The 11374-nt window shown below is 37.8% G+C and overlaps 1 protein-coding gene across 1 annotated transcript in view; it reads left to right on the plus strand.

The window, feature by feature from the left end:
• The window catches only part of Baz1b (bromodomain adjacent to zinc finger domain 1B), a 70081-nt gene that overhangs the window by 2266 nt on the left and 56441 nt on the right, over nt 1–11374 (plus strand). The window contains exons 2-3 of the mRNA XM_048789940.1: nt 2863–3007; nt 10897–11092. Of these exons, the coding sequence (XP_048645897.1) occupies nt 2909–3007; nt 10897–11092 (295 nt within the window). The 5' untranslated portion in view covers nt 2863–2908. The remainder of the gene's footprint in view (nt 1–2862; nt 3008–10896; nt 11093–11374) is intronic.

The following is an 11374-nucleotide window of genomic DNA, read 5'->3' on the forward strand; positions in this document are numbered from 1 at the left end:
TTTTTTTTTTTTTATTTTTTTTGAGCTTGTTATCATTAAGTTGCCAATGCTAGCCTTGAACTTGTGATCCTGTTGCCTCAACCTCCTGAGTTGCTGGGTCCCTGCACTGGTGAAAGGTTGGATACTTTGTACCAAAATGTTTAAGATAGAAAATGTTTATTTGTATTTAATTCAGCAAACAGTGGAGGATACCAGTATTTGAATAGGGGAGGCCTATGATAGTAGTTAGGCTTGAAAAGATTGTCTAGAAGCAGCATGTAGAAAGAGTTAGAGAAGGAGGGGAATCTTTGTAACTGGAATAGTAGTCATGCAGGGATGCTTGGCGCAGGAATGCATGGCAGGAATAAAAAGGACGAGATTAACTCTCTGCTTCTTCCTAAAAAGAGTTTAAAAAGCCACTACAGACTTTCTCAGAAAGGCATACACATTAGCATATTAAAGATATTTAGAAGACCTGCAGTAGAGATACTTTTCACTAGGTTTTATATAATGGGTTTCAAACTTATTTGACCTTGGAACCTGTTACATCTGAGGGAAGTTCTATAGAATGTACTTTGGAAATGTTTTACTTGATTTGATTGCTATTAAAATATAGGAGGTGGATGGAGAAATTATTAAAAGATTAGGAGGTTATGAAATTTTATTCAAAGTAAAAATTCTTTCTAATTACAAAAGTAATGCGTGGGCTGGGAGTGTAGCTTAGTGGTACAGTGCTTACCTCTAGCATGTGCAAGACCCCAGGTTCAAGTTCTGTCACTGTCCCCCCCCCCAAAAAAAAAGAAAAACAAGAAGAAAAAAGGAAGTAACACACACTTGTTATAAAAATGTGTATGAGGGCTGGGATTGTGGCTCAGAGGGAGAGCGCTTGCCTCGAGTGCATTAGGCACTGGGTTCAATCCTCAGCACCACATAAAAATAAAATAAAGATATTGTGTCCACCTATAACTAAAAAATAAATATTTTTAAAAAATGTGTATGACATGGAGTAAAGGAATCTGAACATTATTGTCCAGCCTCACTCTCCAGAAATAACTAGCCATAGACCATGGAGCTTGAAACCTGAGTTTAATGGAAAGAGAGTGAATTTACAGGGGCCAGGAAAAGCCTCTTGGAATTAAGGAAAACATCTTGGAAGGTTGATTAAGCTGGGGAGAGGACAGAGGTAGCCAACCACCTTAACAAAGTCGGGGAAACTGGAACATATTGATCGTGATTGTAGTATAGTAGATACCTTGGTGGATTAATTCATTGTAAGAGTATGGTAATAGATACAGTATAGTAGTCAGTAGTTATGAATTGCATAGAATGATGCAGAATACTTCTTATTTTATTTATTTATTTTGGTGCCGGGAATTGAATTTAGGAGCACTGAACCACTGAGCCACATATCTAGTCCTGTTTTGTATTTTATTTAGAGACAGGGTCAGAGTTGCTTAGCACACGCTGTTGCAGAGGCTGGCTTTGAACTTGCAATCCTCCTGTCTCAGCCTCTTGAGCTGCTGGCAGAATATTTCTTATATATCACATTGTATCATGGTAACACAAAACCTAATACTGGTCTGCAGTTGTAGTTTTGTGGCAAATCACTTGCCTAGCATGCATTGGGTTCCATCCCAGCACTACTACCAAAAAAAAGCAGAACAAAACAAACCTAATACTGGCATTTGCACTAATGTTCTCATCCCCCACTCCTAATCCCCCCAAAACTACAAACCTTGGAATAAATATTAAATTATCTGGTCAAAATTGCATATCTAATAACTGTCCATTAAGGTTGCTTCCCATTTTCTGCTAAAAGAATCCAGCAGTGGGGGCTGGGGTTGTGGCTCAGTGGTAGAGCACTCGTCTTGTGCATGTGAGGTCCTGGGTTCGATCCTCAGCACCACATAAAATAAATAAATAAAGGTATTGACAACAACAACTAAAAAATAAAAAATTAAAAAAAAAAAATCCAGCAGTGAGTATCTTAAAGTATATGTTAGTTTTGATGAGTATTATCCAGTTGCTTTCTAAAAGGGTTGAAAAATTAGGCCATCAGCAGTGTTTAGTTGCCATATCGGGTATGATAGTTAAAGTATTTTTTGCTAATTTATAACTGAACAGTGGTACCTCATTGTTTTACTTGTAAAGGCTTTGGGATTTAAGTCATGGTTTCAACGTATTAACTATTCCTGATATAATTTCATTATCCATAAAATGAAAATTCTAGATACCTCAAAAGGTATTGTGAGAAGTAAATGAGTGAACCAGGCGTGGTGGTGCATGCCTATAATCCCTGTGATGTGGGAGGCTGAGGCAGAAAGATTGCAAATTTGAGGCCAGCTTTAGCAACATAGACCCTGTCTCAAAATAAAATGAACTTCGGGTGTGGCTTGGTTCTAGAAATCTTATAGGTTTAATCCCCAGTCCTGGGGGTAGGGGGTGGGGAATGAATGGATGCAACTGAGAAATATCACAAATATAATCCAGTTATGTCTTCCTAACTAAAAACTGGATAAAGGGTAAGAATAAATTCATAGCTGAAAAGAAATTCACTCTCCAAAAACCAATTAATGGGAAAATATTTAAACTTACCTATAATGTGCCTGTTATTTTCATTTATAGATAAGAAAGTTAACCTATATAGATCAATTGACAGAACTACTGTAAAAAGTTTTTCGGTTTTTCCCCTGTAAACTGTATGTTTTTTGATCTTTGTATTCTCCTGTGCTGTACATGTATTTGCTCAAGAAATATTTGCTTTGCTGTGCTTCTAATACTGCTCTCAAAAGCTGAGTCTTAAAGTTTGAATTGACCTGAATTAAATTAAATATGTGGATAGGTTTTCTTCAGTTTTTAGTAACTAACAGCATATTTACTTAGTTTAAAGGAGGAATTTCCAACCTGGTACGAGAAACTTGTTCTGGAAATGGTTCACCACAACACCGCCTCCCTGGAGAAGTTAGTAGACACTGCATGGCTGGAAATCATGACCAAATACGCTGTGGGTGAAGAGTGTGACTTTGAGGTAAGTGTCTGTCTCTCCTATGATTTCATCCACTAATTCAGAATTGAAACTTCTGTCATAGACTACAGAGCCTATTTGTCTATGTCTAAAATTGTATTATGTTTGATGTCTGGTTCATATGATATCAGGTATTCTGAGGACCAATTTTAGAATCACACTGACTATGTGGGAATATTTAATTCTGTGATTATTGCTACCTGGGTACCACTATATCTATCTTTGCTTTCTCTTTGTTTTTTCTTTCTTTTTGGTAATTATATTATCTTGGGTGGGTTTTTTTTGGTAATTTTTTCATACTTTAAAAGACTTTCAAAAACTTCAACAGCTGGTTATGGTGGCACACACCTGTCATCCCAGTGACTCAGAAGGCTAAGGTAGGAGCATGACAAGTTGGTACGCCAGCCTCAGCAAGTAAGTGAGATCCTGTGTCGAAATAAAAAACAAAAGAGCTGGAGTGTAGCTCACTAGTAGAGCACCCTTGAGTTCAAGTTGTTACTATAACCATGATGAGAATAGACTTTTCTACTTAAACTTGTTTTTTAATTTTACAGCCCAAATAACTACAAGAAAACTATTATAGAAGCAATACCTAATAGACGAATGGATAAAAAAAATGTGGCATTTATACACAATGGAGTATTACTCTGCATTAAAAAATGACAAAATCATAGAATTTGCAGGGAAATGGATGGCATTAGAGCAGATTATGCTAAGTGAAGCTAGCCAATCCCTAAAAAACAAATGCCAAATGTCTTCTTTGATATAAGGAGAGTAACTAAGAACAGAGTAGGGACGAAGAGCATGAGAAGAAGATTAACATTAAACAGGGATGAGAGGTGGGAGGGAAAGGGAGAGAGAAGGGAAATTGCATGGAAATGGAAGGAGACCCTCATTGTTATACAAAATTACATATAAGAGGAAGTGAGGGGAAAGGAGAGAAAAAAAAAACAAGGGGGAGAAATGAATTACAGTAGATGGGGTAGAGAGAGAAGAGGGGAGGGGAGGGGAGGGGAGGGGGGATAGTAGAGGATAGGAAAGGCAGCAGAACACAGCAGACACTAGTATGGCAATATGTAAATCAATGGATGTTTAACTGATGTGATTCTGCAATCTGTATACGGGGTAAAAATGGGAGTTCATAACCCACTTGAATCAAAGTGTGAAATATGATATGTCAAGAACTATGTAATGTTTTGAACAACCAACAATAAAAAAAATTAAAAATAAATAAATAAATAAATAAAAATATTGTTAGAAGAAAGAATAAGTGACATGATAGACATAAATACAATAAATTATTTTTTGCAAGTAAAAAAAAGAAGCAATACCTAACATTAAAGCAATCCTTATATAATTCTTTTCTTCACCTTGCTACTAGGGATTGAACACAGAACCTCATACATGCTAGGTAAGCATTCTCCCACTGAGCTACATCCCCAGCCATTTAAAAAAATTTTTTTAAACAATTGAAATTTTTTTTGGTACTGGGGATTGAACCCAGGGGCACTTAACCACTGAGCCACATCCCCAGCCCATTTTAAAAAAAAAATTTTTTTTTAGTTGCAGATGGACACAATATTTTTATTTTACTTATTTATTTATATTTATGTGGTGCTGAGGATCGAACCTGGTGCCACACACGTGCTAGGCAAGCACGCTACCACTGCCTGTTAATTTCATTTATATTACAACTACAGCACCCCCGCCAGCCTGTTTTTATATTTTATTTAGAGGCAGGGTCTCACAGAATTGCTTAGGGTCTCGCTAACTTGCTGAGGCTGGCTTTGAACTTGCAATCTTCCTGCCTCAGCCTCCTGAACCATTGGGATTAAAGGCATATGCTATCACACCTGGCTAAGAATTTAAATTTAAAAAAAATTTTAAAGTTTTAAAATTTCAAATAGCTTATTTAGGTTGATATGTATCAGATAAGAGAACTGTTAGCCATATACCTAATGGTGGTTATTCCTTCTCAAATAGCCTAAATAAAATTGCTTTAGAGAGGTTCTGAAAATATATTCTTAGGTCCATGCTTGAGACTTCAGGAGGTTTAGAACAGGTCCTAAAGTAGCTATTCTAACAAGCTGTAGGATGGTAATGATGCCGTTACATTGGGCACCACACATTGAGTAGTAGTGGCTTAAACAATAAAGGCATTTGATTATGTTAGATTAAAAAGTCTTAGAAGTAGACAGTTCCAAGGTTGGTGTAGAGGCTGGATGATACTGTCAAGCTCTCTTGCTTTTTTCAGTGTGTTGAGTTTTGGTCTTTAACTTTATTGCCTCTTGGTGTGAAATTGTGACTGTATTCAGAGTGAGGAAATGCTTTTCTTTCTTTTTTTCTTTTAACATTGCTGAAGATTGAACCCAGGGCCTTGAACTTGCTAGGGAAGTACTCTATCACTGAGCTACATCCATAGTCCTCAAAGTAATGCCTGTCTAAGTAGGATAAGAAGATTTTCCAGAAGAATAAAAGATAAAGTGTCCCCTTTATCTTTACATGTCATTGGCTAGGTCTTGCCTTATGTATCCATCTTTATCTGCAAGCTGAGAAAATGAGTATTTGCCTTTTTTCTTGAAAAGTCAGGCTCGCGGGACAGAGGAGAGAGTGGGGGGGACTAGCTTAAATAGCCAGTTCAGCAATTATATGTGCTACAAAACAGCCAGTAAGTATGAGGTCAAGATTCAAACTCGTGTTTATGGTTCCAAAGTCTTCCTCCTTTCTTGTTTCACTTATTGACTCTGATTTCCTGTATTTTGTAGCTGCTTCTTTTTCATTTGTAATGTTTGGGATTGCAGGTGAGTTTTTGTTTGTTTTTTGATGCTTGGGATTGAACCCAGGGCCTTGTGCATGTGAGGGAAGCACTCTACCAATTGAGCTATATCCTCAGTCCCTGCAGGAGGGTTTTTAAAGAAAATTTTTTTAATATTTATTCTTAAGTTTTAGGTGGATACAATATCTTTATTTTACATTTATGTGATGCTGAGGATCGAACCTAGTGCCTCATGCATGCTAGGCGAGCACTCTACCACTGAGCCACAACCCCAGCCCTCGAAGGAGGGTTTTAATCACATATTTTTTATTAGTGTCCTGGCAAGAAACAGATATCATACTTAAATGATATAATTGAATTGAGTTTAATAAAGGGCTGTTGACAACATACAACAGTCCAATCAGGGACAAGGAAACTGAACAAGGAAACTATCAGCCAGTGGGCAGACTCCATTTCTAAACCCCAAGGAAGCAAGGAGAGGGAGAAAATGACAGGAATTTGAAGAGTAGCTTAGTTGTCAAAGAGTACTTTGTAATGAGATTTAACCAACCTGCTAGGGAGGCATTAAGGGAGTAAATAATACCCTAACCTCACTTTTCTTCTACTGTCTGACTTTCTCCTAATACTTACCAGGGACTGAACTCAACCAAATCTGGAGAGCAAGGGAGGGAGCCTTTTGGTATGAACCAGTAAGGTCAGCCCATGTAGGCATAGAACAGTGTGGAGAAGAATGGTGATGGATTTGAAGTGGCAGAAGGAAAATATTCTGCACATATATATGCAAGATGGAAGAAGAAATGTTTGAGGCAAGAGAGGAAATAATTAGGGAGATATTTGCTTATAAACATGAAAAAATGTTTAAGCTCATTTGTAATAAAGGAAATCAAATGGAAACTATAGTGGGATAATATTGTAAACATAAGATGAATAAAGTAATAACAAGAACTTATGATGCTCCTGCCTCAGCCTCCCTGCCATTGAGATTTCAGGCATGTGTTACTGCACCTGGCTTTTGGTTACTTTTTATCTGTGACACGTTTGGCAAGGCACTGTATTCTGAATGTTAGTTTTTTTTTCTAGGTTTGAATACACGATTATAGTTGATTTAAAATATAGCTTTATTGAAGCTAGGCATGGTGGTGACTGCCTGTAATCCCACTGACTGAAGAGGCTGAGGCCGGAGGATCCCAAGTTGGAGGCCAGCCTAGGTAACTTAGTGGCATACTGTTTCAGAAAAAAAAAGAAAGAAAGAAAGATAAGGGAGCTGGGGATATAGCTCATGAGGGTAGAGCAGTTGCCTAGCATGCATGAGGCCCAGGGTTTAATTCCCAGTAAAATACACACATGCAAAATCCTTATTGCATTACAATTGACATGTTATAAACTGCGCATATTTAAAAACTTATAAGCTGGATGTAGTGGTATGTGCTTTAGTTCTAGCTACTGAGAATCTAAGGCAGGAGGATTGCTTGAGCCCAGGAGTTTTGAGACTACACTGGATACCATAGTGAAATCCCATGTCAAATAAATAAAATGTACAGTTTGACAGATTTGGAGACATTTTTTACATTTTACACCTGTGAAACTTGCTGTAATCACTATAGGGAATATACTCCTCATACCTAAAACTGTACTTATGCTCTTTTGTAATCTCTTCCTTTTCCTTCCTGGTCCCCATCACTGTTCTGTTTTCTGTCAGACCATTTTCTAGAGTTTTATATAAATGGATCATTTTGTATCCTTTTTTTTCCTTTTGGTCTGGCTTTTTTACATTCAGCAAAATTATTTTAATGTGCATCCTTATTACTGTGGTATCAAAGGTTGTGCTTTTTATTGCTTAGTATTCCATTCTATGTGTAGACTACAGTTTGTTTATCCATCACCCATTGATAGATACTTTGGTTGTTTGGGCTAACAAAGCTGCTATGAAGATATGTGTACAAGTCTTTGTATGAATCTAGATTACTTTAACTCTTGGATACATACCTAGGTGTGGAATGACTAGGTCACAATAGTACTCATAGGTTTTTGTGTTTTTTTTTAAGATGTCGATGAACCTTTATTTTATTCATTTGTTTATATGCAGTGCTGAGAATCAAACCCAGTGCCTCACATGCTAGGCAAGTGCTCTACCATTAAGCCACAACTCCAGCACCCCATAGGTTTAACTGTAAAGAAATTGCCAGACTGTTTACGGAGATGGTTAAAACTGTTAAATTTCTACCATCAGTTTGTGAAAGTTCCATTTCATCACATTGGTGTCTACACTTGGTATAATCAGTTTTATTTTTATTTATATTTTGGGTACTGGGGATTTAACCCAAGAGCACTGTACCACTGAGTAACATCCCCAACCCTTTTTATCTTTTGAGATAGGAGCTTTTGAGATAGTTGCTTAGGGCCTCTCTTTGTTGCTGAGGCTGATCTTGAATTTGTGATCTTTCTGTCTCAGCCTCTCAAGTGGCTGGGATAACAGGTGTGTGTGACCATGCCCAGACAGTTTTTTAAATTAAAAAAAAAAATTTAGCATTTTTAATAGATGGTTTGACTTGTGGTTTCAATTTGCATTGCCTGTAACAGCTGATAATACTGAGTATCTTCTGTGCTTGCCATCCATTTATTCACATTTTCTTTGGTAAAATGTTGGTTTAAATTTTTGTCCCTTGGGGCTGGGGATGTGGCTCAAGCGGTAGCGCGCTCGCCTGGCATGCGTGCGGCCCGGGTTTGATCCTCAGCACCACATACCAACAAAGATGTTGTGTCCACCGAGAACTAAAAAAAAATAAATAAATAAAATTTAAAAAAAAATTTTTTTTTGTCCCTTTAAAGAAATGTATTGTTCTCTTATTTTTTAATGTTCTTTATATATTCTGGGTGTAGTGTTTAAAACATTGTAATTAAACAACACTATCATCTTTTATTCTTTTTTGGGGGGGGGTACTGGGGATTGAACCCAGAGGTGCTTAACCACTGAGCCATATCCTCAGCACTTTTTTATATTTTATTCAGAGACAGGGTCTCACTGAGTTGCTTAGAGTTCACTAAGTTTCTGAGGCAGGCTTTGAACCCAAGATCCTATTGCCTCAGCCTCCCAAGTAACTGGGATTACAGGATTAATTCCAAAGGTGGGATTACAGTGCACCTTTGTTTTTTTATTTTGAGACAGTCTGGCTTTGTTGCCCCACTGGCCTCTTACTTGTGATTCTCCAGCCCTAACCTCCCAAGTCACTGGGACTATAGGCATTCTCTACCATGCTTGGCTTGTAGTCCTTACTCTTTATGCCTCATAATAGAATTTCAAAATTCATGAAACAAAATTGGACAGAAGTATAAGGAAAAAAAGAGAAATCACATCTATAGTTAAGAGATTCAGCACTTCCCCTTCCTAAAAATTGATGGAAAAGGTGTTGCAAAGTAGTAATACTTTGTAGTCCTAGCAGTTTGGGAGGCTGGAATTTGAGACCAGCATGGGCAACTCAGTAAAAACCTGTCTCAAGAAATAAAAACAGGCCTGGGGACATAGCCCAGCAACAGAGTGAGCGCCAGGTCCATGAAGGCCCTGGGTTCAAGTTCCTGTATTGTAAAATAAACTAAAGAGCAACAATGATAGAAAATCTTGGAATACCACTATAAGCCATTATAAATTACCAATATGAAATATTTTACCTGTCTGGGGATGTAGCTTAGCCGCAGAGGGCTTTCCTAGCATAGGTGAGGCCCTGGATTTCATCCCTAGCACTGCACTGCACACACACACACACACAAAAACAAAAACCAAAACCTTAAAAACATCAGAGTACACATTCCTTTAAGTGAATAATTTACCAAAACAGACCATATTTTAGGCCATAATGAAGTCTCAAGTTTGAAAGGATTCAAGTCATTCTGGGTATAGTGGTGAAAGCCTATAATCCCAGCGGCTCAAGAGGCTGAGGCAGGAGGATTTCAAGTTCAAAGTCAGCTTCAGGCAATTTAGTGAGGCCCTAAGCAACTTAGTAAGACCCTGTCTCGAAATGATAAATAAATAGGGCTGGAGGATGTCGCTAAGCACCCTGTTAATCCGCCCAAAAAAAGAAAGAAAAAGTATTTAATTAATTATAAATTAATACCAATTGTCTGGAAATCTTTAAATAACTGGAAACTATGTACTTTTAATTTATAATTTAAAGAATAAAATATTCTGAACCGAATATGAAAACAATATATTAAAATTTGTAAGCAGTTGCTAAAGTGGTACATAAAGGAAACATAGCATTAACTACCTGTCTTAAGTCAGGTCTGGTGGGACACACCTATAATCCGAGCTCCTGATGGCAGTTTTGAGATCAGTCTGATTTAGTGGAATCCTGTCTCAAAATACAGTTAAAAGAAGGGTTAGAGAAGTAACTCATAGGCAGAATGCTTTCTGGGTTCACCCCCAGAGCCACAAAAAAAGGATATAAGATCAATATATAAAATTATAATTTGCCTTTTTGTATACTAGCCTCCACAACTTGGTGAGACCCTGTCTCAAAAATAAAGAGTGACCTGGCCACAGTGGCACATGCTTATAATCCCAGTGGTTTGGGAGACTGAGGCAGGAGGAACACAAGTTCAAAGCCAGCCTCAGCAACTTAGCCCCTGAGCAACTCATTGAGACCCTGTCTCTAAATAAAAAGTGCAGAAGGGCTGGGGACATGGTTTAGTGGTTAAACGCTGCTGGGTTCACTCACTGGTACCAAAATAAATAAGTAAAAAATACAGAGTGGAGGTTGCAGCTCTGGTAGTGCTTGCCTAGCATGCATAGATCCTTGAGTTCAGTTCCCACTACCCCAACACTGATGTACAAAGGAAGTTCTTGAACTATATTTATGCATATTTTCAGCTGTCACAGTGATAGCCCTTTGACCGCACATTTGTACATGAATTATGAACTAGGTCATGATCATTTTACTTTTCAGCTTAGAAGTTTGAGAACTAAAAGTTCATAGTGCTTTGATGCTTCAGAATTTTAGTGAATTTTTGTTGGGAAGAATCTATATTGGATCATATTGTTCAACTCTTCTTTTCTGATAGTCCAACTCTTTAGGTTTCTAGTTCTTATTTATTAGATATCTGATTTTTCTCTTCTTTATAGGTTGGGAAGGAGAAAATGCTCAAAGTGAAGATTGTGAAGATTCATCCTTTAGAGAAAGTAGACGAAGAGGCCACTGAGAAGAAATCTGATGGTGCCTGTGATTCTCCATCAAGTGACAAAGAGAATTCCAGTCAAATTGCTCAGGACCATCAGAAGAAGGAGGCAGTAGTAAAAGAGGATGAAGGACGGAGGGATAGTATGTATGATGCCAGCTTTGTCATGGGACCCTGTCATTTTATTATACATACATCTTTTAGAGTTCTCCAAAAACAAAGATGTAATTGTAGCCAGGCGAGGTTTTGCATGCCTGTAATCCTAGTGGCTCTGGAGACTGAGGCAGGAGGATCGCAAGCTCAAAGCCAGCCTCAGCAATGGTGAGGTGCTAAGCAACTCAGTGAGACCCTGTCTCTAAATAAAATACAAAATAGGGCTGGGGGTGTGTCTCAGTGGTTGAGTGTCCCTGAGTTCAATCTCCAGT

Source organism: Marmota marmota, unplaced genomic scaffold (assembly GCF_001458135.2).
Source record: "Marmota marmota marmota unplaced genomic scaffold, marMar, whole genome shotgun sequence".
In the NCBI taxonomy this organism is placed as follows: Eukaryota; Metazoa; Chordata; class Mammalia; order Rodentia; family Sciuridae; genus Marmota; species Marmota marmota.